Source organism: Charadrius vociferus, unplaced genomic scaffold (assembly GCF_000708025.1).
Source record: "Charadrius vociferus isolate BGI_N301 unplaced genomic scaffold, ASM70802v2 scaffold72, whole genome shotgun sequence".
In the NCBI taxonomy this organism is placed as follows: Eukaryota; Metazoa; Chordata; class Aves; order Charadriiformes; family Charadriidae; genus Charadrius; species Charadrius vociferus.
Window position 1 is genome coordinate 615,814 of NW_009647830.1, and position 24,271 is coordinate 640,084.

The 24,271-nt window shown below is 38.3% G+C and overlaps 1 protein-coding gene across 1 annotated transcript in view; it reads left to right on the top strand.

The window, feature by feature from the left end:
- ANKS1B (ankyrin repeat and sterile alpha motif domain containing 1B) overlaps window positions 1-24,271 on the top strand; it is a 456,808-nt gene that overhangs the window by 259,524 nt on the left and 173,013 nt on the right. The window contains exon 18 of the mRNA XM_009882636.1: window positions 21,197-21,295. Coding sequence (XP_009880938.1) covers window positions 21,197-21,295 — 99 coding nt within the window. The remainder of the gene's footprint in view (window positions 1-21,196; window positions 21,296-24,271) is intronic.

Consider the following 24,271-nt stretch of genomic DNA (forward strand, 5'->3'; position numbering starts at 1 on the left):
TGGCAGATCTACAGAACTTGACACGAAAACTCATAACTTCTTCTCAGTGCAAGCGTGGACCTGTCTTCTTCCCTGAGCAAAGTGGCTCTGTCACTCTGCTCTCTTCTGAGTCTTCCTCTCCTTCACCTCAGTAACTCTTCACCTCAGGCCAACTCTTCCCTTAGTCCAACCTGTTAGCCAAACATAGAGTGGGGTAGAGTTGAAGTTCAAATGTGTACCAGTCAGTAGATGTTTAGGACTCAGTTCAGTTGCCCACATATTGGAAGCACTTGAGGTGTCCGAGACATCTGTGTAGGCCTGGAATATATGACACGGGATCTATGGAAAACCCATACCTATCTGGACCTTCAGTTGGATTTCAGGCGAGGTACATTTGCAGCACGTCAAATGACTCTAAATTCATATCTGTGGGCAACAAGGTGAAGCACCTAATCAGCCATTAAAGGAAATGGAGCATAGAATGCAATTTAGCTGACTCGCTGACTAACTATTAGGGTGCTCATTTTAGGATAAATTAAAGTAGATTCATCTGGTCAGCTGAATCACTGTCTAGGCTGTATTGATTATTTTTACTAGGTCTCCTTAAGCTATCATGTAGACACAAAAATTTAGATGGCTCAATTTGGGCTAGAATCCACCCAGGGTTCACTGAAAAGGAAACACAAAGTATTTTTATTAAAGCTTTTCCTCCTCCCTCAGAACATCCAGCCCTGAGGCTTCAAGATCTTCTTTTTCATCCTAGTAGGGATTCTTACTATAAAAGCTGCAAAGTAGAGCTCAGGTGGGTGCCAGAGATGAAGATTGTGCCTGTCATCCTGCAACAGCAGCAGGTCTAACAAATAATCCCATTCCACATGCTCCAGTTAATGCTTCTGTTGTGGTATTCCTCAAGCTGGTCAAGAGACAGAAGGGCTTATTAATGTACTCTTCAATATCACATGTGTAAATAACAGCTTGCACTGTCTTTCTGTCTTGAGGTCTCAAACCATTCTTCATCATCCTGTGTGAGTGCATGCAGATCTGGAGAGGCAGTACTCATTCCCCAGTGGAAAGGGATTTTAGAGGAAACTGCTTCATGTTTATATATCTATAGATGTAATGCGTGTGTGTGAAAAACACAGGCACTGCAGGGTGGTGACTGATTCTGCACTTGACAAAGGACTCTATGAAAATTTTGGAAGTAATGATTGCTCAACAGAGGAAAGAAAAACAAGACAGAATTTTTGTGTATTTCACTTGAACAATTGATTTGTAAGGAACCTATCTCCAAACAGACTGTTGACTTCATTAAGACATCCTGGGTATGGTGGATTCCTTGAGAGTGAGGAGGAGTATGTTTTCATCTAAACCTATCTCAACAGTTGTATCTTGAAGGTATAATCAGGGATGGGGCCATCTGCCTGTCTGCTAAGTTCTGCTAAGTTAACCTTTAGGTGAGGGTTTCTCTGGTTATTCTGGAATATTTGTCCATCTCTATTTAAATGTTGTTCCACACAAGATTGTACATACAAGGCACACAGACAGGACTTCAGGCTGTACGCTTGGTAGACAATCTGCGTACCAGTATATGCAGTGGAATGTCCTTCCACTCACCTCTGCCATTCAGGTTAGTGACATCCAGTGTATATGTGCCTTTTTCGGAAGCTCAGTCTATGTCAGTCTGAGATAAAAGAGCTTTTCCAATGTACGTGTCAGTGTATTGGGCTCAGTCTTACCCAGAGGGCCAAATCCAGACATTGAAAGCCATTGCATGTACAGTCACCACTAAAACTGAAACCATTTCATGGTACATATCTGTGAGTACGGTACTTGAGGACTGGAATTAGTCCCATCTGTTCTAACAATATGTTAAATGTTACTGTGAAATGTTGTGCTTGAGCTAAAAGCCTGCCTAGTGCAGACAGTGGCCTTCATCTTGGTGTACAAGCACTGATGAACTGTATTCTGAGACTACGTATGTGAGGAATTGTCTATTGGCCTTAAAGATGAGTTTATGTGGAACTAGTAGCAAATATTTAATCTGAAAGTTAGGTTAATAAAGCACATGAAAATTCTAATAATCAGAATAAAGTGTGACATTTTAATCACTCTTAAAATAAGAGATGTAATGCTGATACAATGTTCTTGTTATGTATATATTTAAGGCCAAAACCTTCCAGATTATTTTTTTACCAGGAAGAACAATGCTAAATCTGCAAGAATTAGAAAGGTTTGGGTATACAACGATGTGTATAATGCTATTCTTCATAACTAATGAAAGATATGGAAAACATTAAAATACGTAAAGCTCATTAAAAGCAACAGAAAGTTTAAAGGTTAAGAGAGGTGGAAAGTCTAAGAGTTTTTACTCTTCAGAGTGAAAAACTGAAGATTCAAAGGACAATCCATTTATAAATATATTTACATTATAGGTAAATAATGGAAAGCTTTGCAGTGGAAGGCAATCATAGACTTAAAACTTGTGGCCTATATGTTATAGAAATTTACATCTTATTCTTAATTCTTTCACATTGGAATACTTCTTAACAAAATTTTTAAAAAATAGTACAGAAAGGAATTTTAAAAGGAACACAGTAAACAGTTGTGTATATCGCTGTTTTAGAGCAACATTGTCCAACAAGAAACCATTAAATGGAATCCAGACCAGTAGGTAAATTAATCTCAAACAATGACAGACTTTCCTAAGTTAAAGATGTTTGAAGGACACAGCAGTACAGAGGAGCTTGATTACTGATAATTACATTGTGGGAATCCGAAGGAGTTATCAGGTTAAGATTAGTGGATACTAACAGATAACTGGAAATAAACATAAGATTCTTGGACATTATCCTTTACGAAGGAAAACTGGATAATGTAAGGAAAGCTCAGGTAGTTATATGAACAAGTATTAATGCAGATTTTAAAAAAAAAAGAAACAATCTATAATAAAGAGATAATACATCATGAAAGAAAAGATGAATAACCAAAATACAAAAAGGAAAATAATTAGGAGAGAAAATGGCATTTCATTAACTATGCAAGTAGAATACATTCAGAAAAGGTTTTATCAATATGCTATGGCTAAAAGGAATATTAAGAAAGTTACAACCACCACTAGAAGTCAAATAAAACTCATTTTAGTTTTAACATAAAGAACAAAGTATGAGAATTAGTGAAATACAGTGTTAATGAAGACCAGCGAGATATTAGAGAGAGGAAAAGGAGAGCATTATCATACTGCAAGCAGATAAAAGAGTACTTGGTTAATTAAAATATCTGAATCATCTAGGTTAGGTGATGTCTGATGAAGAGTCTTAAGAAACTGAAGAGGAAATACTAGATCCTTTAGCAATCATCTTTGAGAACTCCTGGAGAATGAATGAATTATTAGAGGACAAACAAAATACAAATGTAGTATCAATATGTATTTCAAATCACGGGATTCATCCTCAGTATAGATTTCCAGTCTCCTGACCTCTTCAACCTTTCACCATACAACTAATGCCTTATTCAACAAGGAAATGTGTGGTGATGTTATTAACAACAAATAGTTACTGTCATCAGTACTGAGTCTGGTGGGGAGAAAATGGGGAAATGAACAGAATGTCACGATGGGATGTAATAGGAAGAGAATATAACTAAATGAAGTAACTGTGCAGTTGGGAGATGAACAAAGTATTTAAGGAAAGCCAGTAAAGAAACAGATGTATTGTACCACACATTGTGCCTCTCATCATGTAGATGAGAAGCTTTCGTTCCGTCAAAAATAATTAAAATTTCAACAAGGGAGACAAACTTTATTTTGCTAGTAAAACTACAGCTACCTTTTACAAGCTGTTCTGGAATGATGTACCAGAATTGCCATGCAAGCAAGCCATTCCTGGTACAGAGTTTGAACGATTGCTTCTAAATTTCCTGGACACCTAAACCTTCTGTCCTCCCCTTTAGAGATCTGTTTTCCCACACATTGGTGAAAATGTTTCCTTCTCCCACACACCATGCCTATAAATTTTTTGTGGTACCAACACTCCAGCGTCAGTTTTAACCTTCGTAATGACAAAAGCAATGAAAATTGTAAAGCTTTTATCAACACGCTGTTCATTCTGCCTGCCCTTCCCAATGTGCTGTCCATTCTGCCTATTCACACATGCACTTGCACACACACGTGTGTACACACATACACACATTACACAGAAAAGTAATTCACTAAGGTGAAAAATTCCACGTGTTCAGAAATAAAGAACTGGAGAGTTACAGTACCTCTGCAATCTCAGTTCATCCCTCACGTTTATATGCCTCATGATACAGTCTTCAATCACAGGTTTCTCTGCTAAATTTTTCCCTCAAAATTCCTTCCTCGTTCAGTGTACTGAGATTTGAGTATACACGAGCACATATTTCAAAGAACTAGCCCTTAAAAACAAAACTTGTTTTTATTTTTCTAATGTTGCCTTGCTTGATGATTTTACAACCTTAGCCCAATGGTTCTTTAAAACAATGATGAAGTCTCCAAACTGCCTTCTCTTCTCATTCAGCAGTGATTTACACTTGTCTAGTATTATTCATTTGGAACATTAGAATTGTGTTATCACTCTGAAGTACTTGTACATCCAAACATGCTGCTCATTTGCATTTGCATTTTAGAAACTGGGTTATAAAGAGTTAGAAAAGATAAAAGGATAACACTTCAGATGGTAACTTTAGACAATTAAAAATTAATATATTCAGGTAGAAACACTTTAGTCATGATTTTTCAGGAGCTGAGAACTGTGCATCTGAGGTCACCTCCAAAAACTTTGCCCAAGTGTTTTACATGGGTCTAAGCACAGGTTCAGTTCTAAGAAAGTTTGTTGTTCTTGACTTTCAATGGGAAAAAAAGATAAATTCTTCAACTGCTGAAAGTAAGGTAAAGGCCCAGTGCAGACAAAGCAAAATGCCTTGTATTAGCTATGATTTTCTTCCATATTAGCATAATACATTGAAATAACAACAAGCTTTTATTCATTGTAAATACAAGGTCACACAATGAAATTCACACCTGGTCTCTAGTCTTGTTCTTAGTCCACTACTGGTGGAAATATATTTTCAGGAAAACAAGTAATACAAATGCTACTTTACTCTCCAAATAATTTATTTCTGTAGACTTTAAAACACTACATTAAGCATTTCAAACATTTTATTCACTATGGAACATATTATATTCTGTATCTTTTGCTGTCCCTCATTGAGCTGCAATTACTGCGCATATGGATAAATTCTCCATGCAACAATACACTGTACTTGTTTTAGACTGGCTAGTACTGATGAAACTGAGGGTATATACACTTCTTGTACATGCAACGCATGACTTCACTGAAATCTCATGTTTCAGATATTTATTAGTATTATCTTATTCAGTATTTTATTGAATGGTTGGAAACTGAATGGTTTAATAACATTATTGATGGGAACAATGGGTTAAATTTGCAACATGTACCATACCTGCTCCAGATTTGTGTTGAAAATCTTTGACTGGATAATAATTCTTTCAAAAATTTTTGATCCAAAGACTAGATCTAGATGGAAGTTTTGAAATATAAAAGCTGAAGTATTTGCCCATGTGGCAGATGTGGAGGGATAAGGTTACTGTGGATACAAGTGCTAACAGTCAGTTTAAATATTAAAAACTGGAATACCACAAATAAAAGTATGCTGGATAAAGGCCTATCAAATGACCTTTCTGATATATATCCCAAACAGTATTTTCTCTGAATGCCCAGTTAGCAGCCATGAATTGGTAAAGAGTGGTCCTCTGTGCACAATCCCCCTTTGCAATTAGGAAGAAGGAGGAAAATATCTTCGTCTTATTTGCTGGAATCTTACAGCTCACACTCAAAACAAATGTGTGTGCAGCTGGGTATAGCTCTCAAAATCTCTGAAATGATTGATAGCTTCTGTTCTTCAGTAGCCACGCTATTTAACAGCTTTTTCGCTGCTTCAGGTATGCTCTCTCCAAACAGCTCCCCTTTTAATCACATAGAAAGTCCACTTCTTGAAGTAAGTTAAGATGGCGTTTATGAAGAAATAATAGTTCTTAGCTGCTATGCTGCATTAGGATAAAAGATTGCACAATACTGAGTTGGTTTTTAGCCTTGATCCATTTTTAAATATAGTATGAATATTATAGTTCTGTTAGCTTCTCTGAACTCCCTAGGCATCCCTCTTGTTGCCAGAAAGGAATTATAAATTGACAATGCAAGTTGTTTTATTTCATTTTCCATCTCTCTTGGAATTTGGAAATGTGTCTAGTCTGTCCATGAACTTTTTATTTCCTGACGTTCTGATTTTTTAAGTACTTGTTTTATTGCCTGTAGAAATAGTAGCTCTTCGCTTTCTGCCCAGAAAAATAACTTTATGCAGCAAGAGTGGAATATTATGCCAAAGAACCCAGATACAGACAAATCTTTGGTTCCCTGTAATATCAGGCTTTTTGTCAGCAAAATTCTGCTGTCCCTGCTTGCATGTTTTGATTTCTCTCTGTCTCTTAACTCTGCTGCGTATATAATAGCATCTCGCTTCATATATGCATTTGTTTAAAACGCATGCTGATTCCCTGCCTTCTCGAACAGTATGAAAGGGAGACTCAGGGGAAAGAGAATAAAGAAAACGCTTGCTAGCACATGCAGAAGAAGCCTGGTCCATGGAGAATGAGTAAGACAATATATCTAAGGGTCTTTCTAAGGTCAGCCTCTGATTTGATTATGAGTTTGGGTAAGATGCTTGTCTATTTCCTTAGTTATCTGGCTAGGAAATTATGTAATATTGCTGGCCCACATACATGAAATCAAAAGAGGATCTTGGGACAGAAATACCTGTATATTAAGAGCTAATTATCTGCTTATGTCTGTCCTTTGACGGTAGAGGTTTCTAAGTACCTGCAGTTGGAAAGCACAGTTTCTCAGAGGTAACCAGATCACCTAAGGAATAGCACTGAGTACCTTCAGTTAAGTTCCGAATAAATTCAGTGGCTATATTGGGACTCAAGCTACAAATAGTGCAGGAAAACAAAACAAGTATTTAATATTTATTAATATTTTTATGCCCCAAACAAAATTAATCAGGAACATTTTCTGTGTATAAGCAAGTTATATGTAATTTCTCTTTACTTTAATCTTGAATTCCTGCATTTTATTACTTCTATAACCCAAACTCATGGCAGATACTGTTCCTTAGCATTCTTCTTGTCTCTCCTGGAGCTATCTGGGTACCACTCTTCCTTTCTCTTTATTTCTGAGATTGTATCTGACACTCTCGCAAAAAATGCATCTGTGTTTCTGAGCTCTCCCCCTCCCGCACTACCCCTGCAGGCCAGACTCCTTTCGTCCAGTTCCTCTTTCCTCAGTAGAAATTACTGTGTGTCTTTTTTTTGTCTCCAAATGGAAGGAAGGAAAGAAGGAAGGGAGGGAGGGAGGAAGAAAGGAAGGAAGGAAGGGGTGGAATAAAAGAAAACAAAGAGAGGAACAGAGGAGATGCTTTACATCTACGTTCTTTTATTGACGTAAAACATTTTAGGGAGCCTTGAACAAAATCAGAGGGACATTTAACTGGGTGGTTCTCAGAGAGATGTTCTTGTCACTCTTTGGGAGGCAGCACTGGTCCGACATAGCTGGTGCTGGGTGAGAGCTAGTTTGCTTGGCTGGGCTTAAGCTGACTCCTTGCAGAAAGCTGACCGTGCTCTCCAGCGTGATTTATAGAACCATATTATTCAGATTTTTCTGTTTTCCAATGTGTCTGAGGCTTCTGATTTACCTGGACAGCTAGCTACAAATTGTCAAGCTTTTCTGATAAAGCTATTGCACTGCAAATCCTTCGATACACAAGTGCAAGGGAAGGAGCAGAATTTGAATCTGCTGAAATGTGAGTGCTCATAGCTAAAACTGCATTTGACTACAGTTGTGCTTTGAATACATATGTAGATAGATACTAAGTACTCATTGAAGTGGAAGAAAACAGTCTTTGCATTTAGGCACTGAAAACTAATAGATTTAAAAAAAATAATCTGGCCCTAATTAGTCCTACTTTAATTCTTTATCTGTATAATATGTATAAAATTGCCATCTTCCCTTGAAGGAGTCTTATAAAATATATTAATTCCTGTTTTGGAGCTGTCTAATAGTATTTCAATGAGTGTCTAAAAGAAGTCAGAAGAAAGTGAGTCATTCTTACTGGTGAAGTCTTCAATGGAAGACTATATATAAGACATGGACCCACACAAAGAATGATAAAGGCTAAAAAAAGAAATATCAGCTATCTTATTTTTTAAGTACCATCCATCCCCCTGCACTGAATTAATGGATTATTCAGAAATATAATTATACTGTGTGTATGATGCCCTGTAGAATATGTATGCTGGGGTTAAGGGTGATAAGCCAGTGTTGAACAGTCTTCATTCTGGTATTTTGTAGCTTTGTGACTTTGCAACATGCCTTTAATGTCTAGTGGATCAGCAGTTCTTATTTTGGCAGTGTTATTAATTGCAGTAACCTTTCCTTTTTAAAAGTTTTACTGAAATATGGAAATTCTATCAAATGAAGTTACAGTCTCCCACAATCTTATGTCACTGGATAGGGAGCCTACAGTTTTATTATTCAGTTTGTTGGTAGCGCTCGTCTGGTTTGGACCCAATATTAGACGCAGAAGAGGCCAGTGAGACTCACAAGTGTTCACCAGGACCATTAGGAGCATTTTTTTTATCACAAAGAAAAGTTAAATTAGAAGAAGCTTGCTCACAAAGAAATATGCAAAGCATCAGTAAAAGAACTGCCTGAATTTGGATAGGGGGAGTCCCCAAAGACTCCCTAAATGTCAGTTGTAAAATACAGTATCCTTGTATAGGAAAGGGATTGGTGGAAACGCTCATTGTCAAAGGAAGCATGAGGAAGAAGAGTGCCAGACAAGGTGGACTGACTTTCATGAAGGTTTCCTTATGACTGAGGGACATTGAAGTACTGAAGTGTCAGGTTACTGGACTCTGGCAGCAGATATCCTAACACGTGTATTTGGAAAATCAGCTGTGTAGCAACATTGCAGAATCCTTCCATAGTGCTTTGGGACTGGATCAGTCTGCATATATGTAATACTACCATAAGACTATATCAAGCTGTCTTCTCATTAATTTTAAACATGTTAATTCAGATTTTTAAGAAAATGTGGCACATCTATGGGAAGAATAATCAGCCTCAGACAAAAAAAAACAAAAACACAAAACCAACAAGTTTACCTTTATATAGAAGATTCTTGAAACCAAATACTATTTGCTAGGCAGGAGGGATAGTTCAAAGGCCTACATCAAGATGCTAGGACTGTCTGTATGAGGCCAATATGTGAATTTAAGTTTCACAGCTAGTATTTCCTTTGGCTGGAGACAAGTTACATAGTTCTGTTTCTGAGAACAGACTTCTTCAAATGAATGGATTTTTTTCTTATCTTCACTGGCAATAAAAGATTATGGCTGCTATTATATATGCAAGTAATTTATGGATTGGTATAAAAATGTCATGTTGTGTGGGTATTTGTAACTTCCAGCTACTCAGTTATGGGTAGAAATCACAGAACTATGGTAGTCTAATTACTGCTTTTGTGTTGTATCTGCTATAAACAATACAAGAATATCTGCAAAAAGTGAAAAATGTGTAAGTAAAGCAGAAAACGTGAACAGAAAGAAAGGTGACAGTACTAAAGCTATATCTGAATACAATGTGGATTGGGAATAAGTTACACAAGAGGAAGAAACAGCTATGAAGGGAGGAAGGGAACAGAAAGTAGACAGTTTACTATTTGGCTTACACAGCCTGAAATCTGATTTTGCATTTGTTTATTTACACATTTATTGAATGTGTTTGTTTATTTTAACATTTCAGAATTATAAATGTTGTTGTTCAATAGCAAGATACTTAAAAATTGTGGGCAAACTGTTTTGATGCCCATGGTAGTTAATATTTTATATGAGATCCCGTCAATAGCTACACAGGTTTTTTTGTAAATTCTGGGTGACGTTTGCTGTATTATTGGTGACATAGATAGACCATGCTACATGAAATGCTACTGTTTAATATTAAAAATATGTTGTCATGGGTTGACACGGAAATATTAAGAAATGCAGTGATCACTTAATCGCTCCAGAGTGCACTTCTTACATATTAGTGGCTGCCCAGTTGTTTTCCAAAACAGAACGTTTATTTTTTAGCTAAAGTTAGCGTAAATGGAATGTCATTCCCTCATTCATTGGACTCATTGCGCAGTTATACCTTATTCAAATGCTTTAGGGATCAGTAAAGGACAGAGAGTGAAATTTCCCCTTTATGAATAAAAGGGGTGTCATCCAGAGGGACCATGACAGGCTTGAATAATAGGCTTGTGTGAACCTGCTACAGTTCAATAAGGCCAAGTGCAAGGTCCTGCACCTGGGTCAGGGCAATCCCCAATATCAGTACAGACTGGGGGAGGAATTGGTTAATGGCAGCCCTGCAGAGAAGGACTTGGGGACACTGATGGATGAAAAATTGGATATGAGCCAGCAATATGTGCTCGCAGACCAGAAAGCCAATTGTACCCTGGGCTGGATCAAAAGAAGCGTGGCCAGTATATCGAGGGAGGTGACTCTCCCCCTCTACTCTGCTCTGGTGAGACCCTACCTGGAGTACTGTGTCCAGCTCTGGAGCCCTCAGCACAGGAAAGACGTGGACCTGTTTGAGCAGGTCCAGAGGAGGGCCACAAAAATGATCAGAGGGCTGGAACACCTCTCTTGTGAGAAAAGGCTGAAAGAGTTGGGGTTGTTCAACCTGGAGAAGAGAAGGCTGCAAGGAGACCTTATTGAGGCCTTCCAATATATAAAGGGGACCTACAGGAAACAGACAGACTTTTTACCAAGGCCTGTAGTGACAGGACAAGGGGAAATAGTTTTAAACTGAAAGAGGGTAGATTCAGGTTGGACATAAGGAAGACATGGACATTTTTTTATGATGAGGGTGTTGGGACACTGGAACAGGTTGCCCAAAGAAGTTTTGGATGACCCATCCCTGGAAGTGTTCAAGATCAGGTTGGATGGGGTTTTGAGCAACATGAAAAATGCCCCTACCTATGGTGGGGAGGTTGGACTAGACGTCTTTTGAAGATCCCTTTTGACCCAAACCATTCTGTGATTCTGATTCTATGATTCTAAGTATCCTTTCTTCCATGCACTCCAGAAGTTTGGACCTGTCGTTATAACACAGTTTTGAAGGGACTGCTCTGATTTTGATTCTTGTGGAATATATCATCCCAAAGTTAATTTGTAAGAAGAGTAGTCCAGGGCTTCTGCCATCTCTGCAAAACATAAAAAGAAATAAGCTTTGCAGTGCAGGGATGATTTGCTGCGATCTAGAAAAGGGATGGTAAATCAGCTTCCTCCAAATGCTAAAGAGCAGCTGAGTCTTATGTATCCGTTGAAATCTATGGTGGATTTGTATTTAGCAAAATCAGGTCTTCTGCCTGCTCTATATCCAGCTCTCAGTCTTTAGTGTAGCTAAATGCCCATATGCTTAACTTTAAGTTAGCTCAAAGATGAGAGTGGGGAAAAAAAAAAAAAAAGACAAATTATTTATTTATTTTGCTTTTCTGGGCAGTTTTGGCCATTAGCAGAGACACTGAAGCAATACGTTAGAGACACCTTTGATCTCACCTAGTATGGTCATACTGATGATTCTTGAGAACTGAAGCCTCGGTTCAGCTTCTCTAGCATGTTTCTGAGGAACAGTGTCTGCTTGGTGCTGAACATAGGCTTCATGGTGCAAACCAGTCATTCTTAAAGTCACTACATGTGAAGCAAAATGCATCCTAATATGATGCGCTAGTCCATATGTGACACATGAGATGACCAGTGGAATGGTAATTAGTCCTCCTGTATGAGAATAGAGAAATGCATCTCCCAAATTGTTACGGGAGAACAATAGCACCGTGTAGTGACATAAAGCACATGGGATCGCATCGCAGCGATCTACTGGTTGCCGTGGTGACGGGAGTGGGCCCACAAAGCCAGCCGCCCGGCTGCTGAATTGGAAGGTATAAGAAAAACACAGCCCACTTCCCATGCAAAATGAATTACAAGAGCAAGCAAAGGAAGAAAAGAAAATTGTCAACCCTTAATCAAATGTTCTCTTATTTTTAGAAAGGATTTGCAGAAAATGGAGGCCATCTCTGCATACATCTTGGGCTTCAGGGACCTGGCTAGTAATATCTCTGTACATGCCATAGAAATAAATCACAACGGTTTGTATAAGAAAAATCACATGTAACAGAAATCTCATCTGTGTGCAGTAGGAGACGACAATATCTTATTCAATCCTGCTATTCATTGTGCCTGCCTTAGCAAACAAAATCTGTAGGAATACATTAAAATGGGTCTCAACATAACGACTGTATTTAGCAGACAAGCCTGACTGCACATTTTCCCTGCACCCTTTTAATTTTCACCTAGAGAAAGTTAGCATATTCCGGTTCCTTATTAGCTTACAGGCTCTCCTACCTTGCTTCACCACTACAGATCAAAAGCATCATGGTGGAACACAAAACACATTTAAACATAGCAAATCAGTGACGCGTAGAAAACACTGTTCATTTTCCAGTATTTCGCATTTTTGGAAGCTGCTTCATATTTTATTATATTTAGCAATATTAAACAAAGCAGCAAGTTAAGTTCACCTTATAGCCTCTGGTTACTTGCAGCTAGGTCCTGAAAATGGTTTGGTCATCTGCAAGTTAGTCAGTGGCTTCATTTTGCAGTGCACAGAGTGGACCGAAGCAAGGTCAACCCTCCAAGACCATATTAAAAACACAGTTAGCTGGAGTAACGGTGAGCGTCTCTGCATTTGACTATACAGTTCCTGTCTCTGGGAGCAGGATCCCTACAATTGAATTAGGCACGCAAGACCCTGCATAACTCAATAGGAAGAGAAAGGCAATTAAGAAAGGGGTCTGCAATGCTAAGAAGAGGAAGCCAGTAAGATGCTCCAAAGCAGGAGTTATATCTGAAAGTTTTGCCTCCCTTTGCAGCCCTGCATTAGGCACCATTTGGAGGCTGTATTTCCTGTGCTGCTTCCAGGATCTTGACATCCAAGTGGTCCCTTTAGATGGGACAGCTGACTCACTGTTTTCTTTCAAATTATCGTATGCATCAGAAGCCTGAGTCTGTAGCTCAGAAGTTAGGATACTTGGTTGAAAGAAATAGAAAGTCCTGAATTTTTAGCTTTTTCTCTACTTCTTATATTTGGCAGTCACTGGATATAAACCAGAAACATTTCTAGCAACAGCACAAGAAGATTGATTTACCACAGCCAGCTGTCACTGGTCTTAAGGATAATATTGCTTTCTGGCTTACTGACTAAACTTCACAGCAATTTAGTTTCAGCAGGACCCGTGAGTGATTCCTCCTCAATACCAGAGTGCGCTTTCCTATCAGTTGTTGCATAGCTTGCTCTCTTTTTAGGAAACTGGAGTTTGAAAAACACACGTGAATCTAATCTCCCACCTTCTGCATGAATCCTCTAATGGCTGGGCTGTGCTATGAGAAAGAAAGATAAAGCCACTTTTCCTCCTTCCGTCACATTTTTAAGAAAGAGCAGCTACCGATTCATGCCATGCTCCTGTGTTTCTGCCTTGGGAATGCTCTGATAATTCCAGCCAGATCAAGCTCTGATAGAGGAGGGTCTGCTTTCTAGTCTTACTTGAACATCTGACATGGTTTCCAAGCTGCTCTGTCTGCTCTGAATGCAGAGCTGGAACACAGAACGCAGCCCAAAGGTAAAACTGGCGGTGTGAGCAGGGTTCAGCTGCAGGCAGGAGATGAACAAGCGCTTCCAAGACCTCAGTCGTATCTTTAGGGCATAAGTGTGTGAAGACTTAAGTATTTTCTTGAGCGTGTGTTTTCCTTGCTGTATTTCACAGACCCTTTCTGTGAATAACCTGTTTTTAAAACATGGATCCTGCCCAGAATTTTACAGTCAAAGTGTTTGACTGCGTGTTGTACTCTCTGGGCTGATTTGGGTGGCTCACATTTTAAACAGCATGACTAGGGTTGATAAAAATGTGAGGAAGGAAATACTTCTGTGAGACATTCTGGGAGATGAACGGAGTTTTTACATTCATTAAAAAACCACCAGTGTTAGGTCCAAGGTTAAACAGAACTCCATGTTATGTGCAGAGCAGGTATTCACCATTTTTGTTATGTCTGAAAATACCACGTTTGCCCCTTCCTGCTCTTCCCAAACTTGCACGCTTATTGGAGAAAGGAATATTTTTCTGAGAATTTAGAAGTCTGTTAATTAGCTCACAGTAATATTGATTTTAAAGTGGGTCCTTTGAGAAATTTAGCATCTAAGCTAACTAGCATTTATCTCAAGTAATCTGAATAATGGTACAATATAGACTCTCTGGAATTTTCATTACTCAAATGAAGTGAAATTATCTTCACAATATACATTCAAGACATTAAGATGTAATTTAGGTAAGTATTAATAATTATTTTATTGAATTGTTATGACTAAATAGGCAGACAGAGTTGGGTCAACAGCGTTAGTAATTCACTGGGCCAAGTGCAACATCAGAGGTAATTTTTTCAATTGCCACCTTATCTGTGCAGCTAATTTGCATGTGACAATTGTGTTGGTTGTAATGAATCAGTGCTACAAGGGAGAGGGGATAAAAATAGCAGAAAATTCTTCCTACAAGGATCCTTGTCCCAGCTATCAGCATTGTTCAATTATCACTATATTTTAATTAACTATTACTGTTGTGTGGAAGGTCTATGACTATATGTTCATTTGAATATTAATATTTCAAAAGCTTTTGATGGCACTGGTTACTTCAAGTTCACTTCTGGAAGAGCTGAATGTGAACCAGAGAGAGATCATTAAAATGTAGGTAGGGTGGGACTTGGGGTCTGTTGGGACTCCTTTTTAAACTGACCCTACTTACATCACCTCCTATCTTTATGCATCATTTGCAAATCAGGGCTCTGAATTGCTATCACCACACTCTTATCTAGGAGTGAAGCGGCCTTTTTTTAGTTAACATTTCAATAGTAGTTTATTATTACTTCCTGATGAAATGCCAATAACATAGAAAACAATCTTCCAGTTTTCTCTTTGGTTTTGTGGGGGTTTTAATTGCTAAGAAAGTCACAAATGTGAAGACTGACAATACAGCAAGGTGAGGATTGAAAATGAGTATCAGAATCAGTAGTTTAAAAGCAGAATAATTTTGGAAGAACGTTATCAAATGATTATTTTGCAACATGCTCGGTTCTTTCTTCCTAATATATTTTATAATCAATCTCTTTCTCCCAAGGCAAAATTTCATGCTTCTGCAGGGGATTTTTCTAACGTAGACTTGTCAGTTTCGTAGGTGAAATAACAATTTCTGCAGTATCTCCAGGAATCCGATAAATCTTTCTGACCTGAAAGTACAAGTTAGGCATTTCACTCAATAATCATTCTTACAGATCTTGTTTTCACGTTAACAGTGGCAATACTAGTGAGAGGCAACCTTTTCACTCATACTGAAGCTTGCTAAATTCTGGTCGTTTGCCAGTTCTTGTTTGGAAATGAAACATGTGACACATTGCCTGAAATTTTTGCACTAATAAAAGGCAGTGTTCCTTATTGAAAGCTACATTTCTCTAGTCATTTCTTGCAAGTCTCTAGGAAATAAACTCTTTTACCTTGTGGATAAGCTATGTTGTGGTGAAAATTTCTAAACCTTCTGACATATGATTTCGACGATGAAAAAGAAAAGTCCTGGTTATTCAATGTGTCCTTAACTGCATCAAGAGATGTCTCTAATTTGTTCCCAGCTAGAGGACAGTCTAGATGTCAGCTATTTCAAAGGGAAGCAGTTTGGGAGGATATTAAGATTAGGTGGGTGAGAAGCAAAGCAATTCAGACTGAGAAGGGGACTGTTTAAAGGGAGCTGTTGAGGATGTGCTTCATAACAGTCCTCGTTCCCACTGGTACCAGACGCCTGCTCCCTTCCCAGTTATGCATTTGGGGTGGAAGTGGTAAGAAAGAATAGAGCTCTTTGGTGCTGTTGGTCTCAGTTTTCTATCTCTGACTTCAGTCTCCAAGTATGCATATTGGAAGAACATTCCCACCTGCTCCTTCCCTGCTCCCACCTCTCTTATCTGAGTGGCAGGAATGTTGGTGCTCTCAGATACTCCAGCTAAGTGTACCACCTCCCATATTCTTTTTTCCTTTCTGTGCCAGGCCATGTTTCCAGCAGTCCTGGAAGCCCAAGTATGAGGCCTCCTGCCCCAACTCCATTCATCCCCCGAACTGTGCTGCTGCAGTGTCCAGTCTCAGTCAGCCAGGGTAAAATTCAATGCAATACACGTTGGTAGAGGTATTGGCTAAGGCTCTTTGAACATCCACCAGGCCTTTTCTGTGATATGCATACAACATAATCCTACTCATCGTTATGTGTTAGGTGCTATTCAGAGGTCCCTACTGATCTCATTATGTTGATGGTGCAGCAGATTACTATGTGGGTGGCTGGGAGAGAGCAAAAGCGAGTGTAAAGTGCTCCCCTTGCAATGAGAGTGATGCAAGCACCAGTGCTGCCCCATCAACACTGTACTCACCCCAGAAGCCATCCTTCCCTTGCCCACACCAACCCTGTTCTTGGGCAAACCGATTTGCAGTACACCACAAGCATAAAAGAACAAGAATAAGACCAAAAAGCATATGCAGGTGGTTTGTTCCCCACAACCTGTCTCTTCCAACTTCAGTGGTTGAGTTTTCAGATAAGTCTAGTGATACATCTGTCAGCCGCTTTAAAGCTTCTGTACCATTTTACTTAGGTGACAGAAGCAGACATTGGAATTTTTCACCATAGGTCTCCAGCACAGAAAATACATGAATGAAGATTAAAAACATAAGGGCGAAAAGGGGGCAATGAGAAACATGCAGTCATGCCTGCCATTCTAATATATTCTTCTAATCACCATATTTTATTATCTTCAGGGACAAATCCTCAAAGTGCTTTTGTTCCTGCAAGATGTAGAATGCATATTGGTCTTTTTTTTTTTTTTTAAGAGTCTTGGAAATTGTTCTCTTTTGATAGTGAATGAAGTTGTCTACAAGTTTATGAATCTTTTCCTTTTATTGGATTTTAGAGATTCTTTGATCTGTTTAATGTATTAAAATCAGGCTATTTTTAATAGAGAATTTTTTTTGCTATAAATCTGACATATTCTAGATCAAATTGTTTTCTAAAGATTCTGTATACATATATCTTCACTTACATACATTTGGAATCTGATATAAAGGTCTAATCCAGCATTTTTGGGAAAGACTGTATTAACTTCAGGTAGAGAGTGCCGGAGGTGATTTTGTTTGGAACAATCCAAACAAATGCCAGTAAGATCTTTATCTCATAGTGTACCATTATGCATTTTGTTCTGAACTTATTTATAGGAACTATCTCAGATTTTGGCAAAATTTCTGCGTTTTTAAATTGTGTTGTTTTTCATATGCCTCCAGTCTCCCACATGCAGAGTCGTTTTTCCTTCTTCCTTGAGCCCAACTGTTCTGTGAAACTACTGCCTTCTTACTCAGGAGATTGGCTTCCTGTATGTGCTTACAGGGAAAAAGTTGATATTCCTGAGAGTTGTGCAGAACCACAAATCCCGGGGAGCGGGGATCAGCTACACTCCTTCCAAACTGGAACTTCAGAAGCAGGATCTTTCTAATTCATAAGGAAGACTATCTCTTATGCATTAACAAGACAGGAATTTCAATAATGTAAGCTGAAGTGAATGGGATCTGAATCCATCTGAGTATAAGCAATTTTGCTGTATTCTTATTGCTTTGATTCCAAGAAATAAGTTTTCCTTCCAGCTAAGTTTTCCTACAGACTTAAGAAACTACAATATCACAAAGCCTCTTATGTTTTTATAACGTAAGAAAAGCATAATAACCCCAGTAGAGATTGCCGTCCCATATTTCCTGGTATAAGAACCTGTTTTGTATGTAAGCATATCAAAGTTAAATCTTTGGACTCAAATTCTCTAAGTGTCTACTAGAATAATTTCTTTTTGGTGAATGTTTCAGCTAGTATAGCTCAGCTATTTCTAAGGCTGAAATCATGTGAAAAGACACTCTTGCATTCATATTCATTTTAATTATATTTACCGTGTCACCTCTGTAAAGTTAATGGAGGTTAAATTTGGCCCAGCTTATAAGAAATGTGTGTGTGGCAGCTGAGAGCAGGGAGAGAATTTCTCCTCTTGTCTCTGATCTGCCGCAGAAGGAGGTTAGGTTTGCCCCGCTCTCAATGTAGGAGCCTATGGAAGGAGACTGGAGGAGCACAAGAAGAGTAATCAGGTAAAAAACAGAATCGGGGACGGGGATTAAGGGGAGAATGGGAGCAGACACCAGGGAGATAGGAATATGGGGGACTGTTTCAGTCTCTTCACACATATGCCTGCAAAGCAGACAGCAGCTTTCCACTACTATCAGTTTACTCCTCTATGTTAAGCAATAGTGGATTATACTGAGTATCTAAAGTTTCCTGGTTTGCTCTTGTGGAAGGATGAAGAGCTGGTTTAGCTCCATGACAGGAGAAAATGAAGTCTGTTTTACAGGAGATGACTCTCTGCTACTGTTGATGCTGATGGTAACACGCAGCAAAAGCTCCAAAACCTGAGCACATTGAAAGATCCAGTTGTTGCCTTCTTAGACTGGGGACAAGGAGGCAACATGAATTCCAGGCTTTCCTGAATTTTAAATATTTTATTTTGTAACCTTGACATACTTTAAAAATATATATAATACCAGCTGCAAAGAAACAAAATATATGAAGTAATATATAAGGAAAAAAAAAACCAATAGTAAAGAATTAATAAAATAATGCTTTCTCTGCCATGCAGCAACTATGTGCAAATAGACAGGCTTTTTCCTGTGCCTAAGTGTTAGCTGAATTGGGTTTTAAGCGTTGCAATATTTGAAGCTGGATGCCAAGGTTACTGACACCAGTAAACAGTGTGTAGTAGCTCAGTGATGAGTACACTATGATTATGCGTAAACATCATGCAGCGATGAAAGGTGAAATCGCAAAAACAGTGGAATGAAGTGAAAGCAATAGCTGTAAACAAAATAGCTGCATTTATTAAAACGAACAAAAATGTATAGCCTTTGTTTTGGACTGGATCCTCAGTTGGCTCAGTTTCCTTAAATCCATTTATGCTAGCTATTTCCAGCAGCTGGGGAAGCCAGCCCAAAACTGGAAGCGTTTTTTTCCCCAGTTCTTCCCGTAAGTTTACAGCCTCCTTTAGGTTATCCAAAGGAGAAAGGAAGAAAGGGGAAATTATATTTTGTATGTGTTTACCAGGGAGATGAAGGGGGTATTAACCCCACCTCATCGCTATCGCTGTTTGCACAGCCTGCGCTGCACGCACTCTTACACCGTGGGATCTGCTTAAACTGGCATGAGTGCGCAGCTTCGCCCTTTAGGCAGGTCTCTGCCTGCTCCTGTTCTGAATGCTGCACACAAATTCTTTCAGGATATGATTTGCAGACTTGTAGTCTTAAATAATACCACTTACTGTGAAATATAATTTTAAATGTAATATCTGCACAGTCTCCATGATTGCCTTAAAAAGACCTCCCCTAGATTTTGCAGGATACTCTGCAGAGTAGCACTTGAGAGTCCTCAAGAGTACATCTGTAAACTAATCTGAAAAGAGTGAAGATTTAGCAGCTGAACAGAAGTATTGCTTATTCCAATGTGTTTTTTGAAAGAAAGCTATGTTGCCGTGGGACAGGAGATTTGATATTCAGAAAGAATTCATATCTATTATTAAGCCCTGATTCAGCAAAGTATTTAAGCATGTTCTGTTATGCGCCTATTAGTGTTTGATTTTGCTGCTTAAGAGCTTAAGAGCTCTACTGAGTCAGAAGCAACAAGCTAAATGGAAAGCTGGAGATGAAGTTTTCATGGATCTGCTCACATAAAGCCTATTTCATGATGATGTTAAATAAGTACAAAAAATAAGAATTCTTGCTTCTAGCAAATTAGCGTCATGAGACTCCAGCAGGGGTAAGAGTTCAAGACAGGTCATGTGTTTTTTCCAGGTTTTGTTCACAACTGTAATAGTTAGAAGCTTCGGGGTTTTTTTCTTTTTAAAAAAAAAAAAAACAAGCTGAGTTTTTGTCTGAAATGAGATAGTTGAAAAAACCAATAGGAGATTGCCAGCCTACTTAGAACCATCTTGATTTGATCCCCGGCTGCAATTCCCTTTTTAAGCTATTGTTGTGCCTCCTGTGATTCCCAATAGTCAATGCCAGCTAATCAAGTACGTTAACCTTCAAATTCTGAACTTACTATGTAGATGATCTCAAACTCCTTCAAATTCACTCTGCATTGCCCACTCTTTTGATGAATTCCAGGGTCATCTTTCAGTAGTCGTATTATCCTTTATTTATGTAGCTATAGGTCCTCCCCTACTCCTAGCAGCTCCTAAGAATAGAGGAATTGAATTGTGGAGGATTATTTTATGGACTTGCGTGGGAACTTATTTCATCTATTGTTCGAACAGATGGTCTTTTTCAGCTGTTCATATGCTAGGAGTTATTTGACCTCCCCGCAAGCAGGGAGAGAAGAGTAGAGACGGGTGAAGTTAGGACTGCGCTGGTACAGTTAAATTCGGGGGGGCTGGGGGCTGGAGGGGGGTTGTTGATACTACTCCCCCTCTTTGGTTTCTTTACCATTTTACCAACAAGGAACTAACTCATTTTATCCTCATCCACTCTGCTCATCTTATTCCGTGTTAAGTACTTTCCAGTCTGGAGAAAAATGAACATAATGTATAGCTGGGTAAGGTAGGGGGAGGGGATGAAAAAAAATGAAGAGTTTTTGAACATTTCTGTGGTCATGTCCTTGGTTCCAGTCAAATGAAAGAAGGTTCACATCTGGTATTTGGCTTCAGCAGGAGCTACAATTTCTCCACCCGCAGCGCTGCCAGCAGTATAGTAATTGTCTATGAGCTCAAACACCTTCCACCATATTTTATCATCATGAAAATTAATGCAATCATCACTAATTTATGATTCTTGTCAGATACTACAAGTTAAGCAAAGTGTTTGTTTCAGGCTATTGAAGGCATCTGCTATTTTTTCAGTTGTATTCTACCCTTTTTTTCCATTTTTAGGGAAGCAATGTAATGGAGGACCAGGATCTCTTGGAAATAGGAATCCTTAACTCTGGACACAGACAGAGAATACTCCAAGCAATCCAGCTTCTCCCAAAGGTATAATTTCTGTTATTATCCAAGTGAGGGAACTAAAACCTACAGTTTTCACTTTATTTAAGACACTTTTTGAATGGAGGTGAACATGACTCTCTACTGGTTTTATAGACGCGTTTTTTGCATATGCAAATACTGCATAAAGTAATGTCATTGCGTTGGACCCACTTTGTATAGATGCAATTGACAAACAAAGTAAAGGAGAGTAAAATCTGGAATTTGAAGTGATGGCTCTTTAGAATTTATTTTAGTTATTTTTGACTTTTCAATCTGTTTATAGACCGTTGTTACATATGTGTAAATAAGGCTGTCAATGAATCCCAGATGTTTGTCTTTATATAGCAGTTGGCCTGGAAGTACTTTGTCCCTTATATAAGAATTCTTAAAAGCCTTGGATGAAACATTATTTTCCTAATACCTGCCTTTAATGTAAGAGGTGGAGATTTTCTGCAGGCTTCATATTTGATTTGCTGCCTTGTACAGGAATTTTGCTTCTCAGCTGTGGACAGAATAACTTGCAGTCATTTTGCCAATCATTTTTGGTGCTACCTGATTAAACTATAGATTTTAAAATCAGTCATAGACGGGATGGTTCTTATATTTTGCATACCAGAATATATCAGTGGGGGCTTCTACCAGCATTCCGAACAAGAGAGAGAGTGGGCCTAGCATGAAAACTTACTATTTCGTTTTGTGAAGCTGTGTAGGGAGAATGAACGGGAGAAGTAGACACCAGTAAGGCTCAGAAGGCTGCCACATGTGATGCAGATACATAGTGCAAGGTACTAGGGCAGGAATAAAACCTGGTATAATATGTGTGGAGTGCTCTGGGAGCAGGTTAAGTGGAATAGCTGAGGTAAATAGAGATTAGACTGCTTGCATTTGATAATACTGGAGAACAAGAAGAGTTATTAAAGGACTTTTCAGTCCAGAGCATGAGGCTGACATTGCTGGAAGAGGCTTTTTGATAAATTGTGTCTTACTAGATAAGTTCTTCTGAGTCACTTGTAAAAGAGAACAAGGATTTCTTCTGTGAAAAATGAGTAGTTGTGAATAATATCTGTATCTGGATGTCCTAGTCAATCCGTATATACTACAATAGAATCTGTGCACTGAAACACCAAAGGTTATTAAAGACAATAATATTCCACATACCGTATTAGTCAAGTGAGATAAATGGTACAAGTAGTATGGTATATAAAAGTAACATGTGATGAATTACAATAGATATTTAGGGTTTAACTCTGAAATTATGAATTTTCTAGCAATGCTGTAATTCAAAGAAAATTTTGTAATCTTAATCCTGCTCTGAGCTGATGAAATATTTTTTCTGTTTTTCATACTTTTTAGTGATCAGCTTTTTCGTATTCTTGTTTAAATTGTTCAAATTAATGAATGGAATTTTTAATATATCATAATTTTAGTGCTGTCTGCATTCAGTAACTGGTGCTTATGAAAAAATTGTCAATAACGTCTGCTTGTGGAGAGTATACTAATGCTGAGAGCCAGATTCTGTCATAAAACTCCAACTGAGGCCTTTTTAAAATGTGCTTAATACAAGAAAGGAGAGCATAACCAAGATCTAGGGATACTCTTGAAACCAGCTAAGAGCAAGCTGGTTATGTGGTTACTTGGAAGAATCAGCATCTTCTGACCCAATGATAATTAAGTAGCACAGAATGGCTTGAAGCACGAGCTGAATAACACTGAGGTAGTCTTTAGCAGCTTCCCTGTTGAGCTACGAAAGAGTTCTGAAGGAGCAAGTTCTTGACATGTCTTTGATGCAAGAGTGCTACACCATAGCAAAGGCAGTCAAAAGCTGACGCTCTGCGTCACATTTCTTCACTTACATGGCTCAGCAACGCAAGAGAGCTTACATGGTAAAAATACATAGTTCCTATTCAAAACCCAGGCCTTTTGAAGGCACAGCTATTGGAATAGTTATGGGGCCCACAAATTGGGATCATGGTAAGTTTTATCTAATGTAACCCACCCTTGCTGTATTCACAACAGCTTGCTGAAAATCTAAAAACCTTTCACATCTTGCAAGGAACTGTGAAACAGTTCTGTATATCTATTTGTTTGTTGATAAGTTCAACTCTGTCATCATGCATTCAAAATAGTGCATACCGTCTAAATATTTTAAGATCTCATACCATAATTGAAGTCTCACTAATTTGAATCTCATTAGATAAAAATTCTTTTCATTTGTTTGTTTTGAACATGTACCTCTTTTCTATTCCTCATTTAATTTAAAACTTGATGACTCCTTGTGTTTTAGTACTTAATAACATTGCTGATGATGTTATTTTTAGTTTTACTATTAATGTTTCCTGTCTTGTGATACTTTTTAACTCAGATTTTGAGGTGGAAGATCAGTGCTTTAAAAAACATCTATGGAACAACGCTTCCCGAGAGCCATGTACTCAGGCAGTATTGAATAAGCTTAGAGGGGAAAAATTAAGCAACAAATCTATTATCAAGATTTTAAAATACTCTTTTTTTAAAGCTCTTTTAGTTATTCCCATCAGTATTCATCTCTGCAGCCGGAAAACGCAACAGGCATTTTAGTGGCTGAAAAAAAGACTGTCTTTTTTTACTCATAATTGCTGGCTTCCTAAAGAGTGATGAATTTTTATATTTCAAACACCAGTAGCATGTTTAGGAACCCCTTTCCAGGGCTTAAAGGAGTTTTAAATAGGAAAAAAACCCACATACCCATCCAAATATAGGTGAATTAATCATTGTAGTTTCTTATGCAGTGTTTAACCATTATGAAAAGGTATGTTTACCCAGATTTCTCAAAATATTTTTCCCTAATGTTTCTATATTTGAGAACATTTCATAAGAGGGTAAACTGGGATGAGATAGACAGAGTTGGAATCTTTCTGTTAGATTTCTGCTTTTCAAAATACCCTTTATTTTTGTTGGATTAGAGCTAGTAGCCCAAATTCTCATCTCACACTAATGTAATTTAAT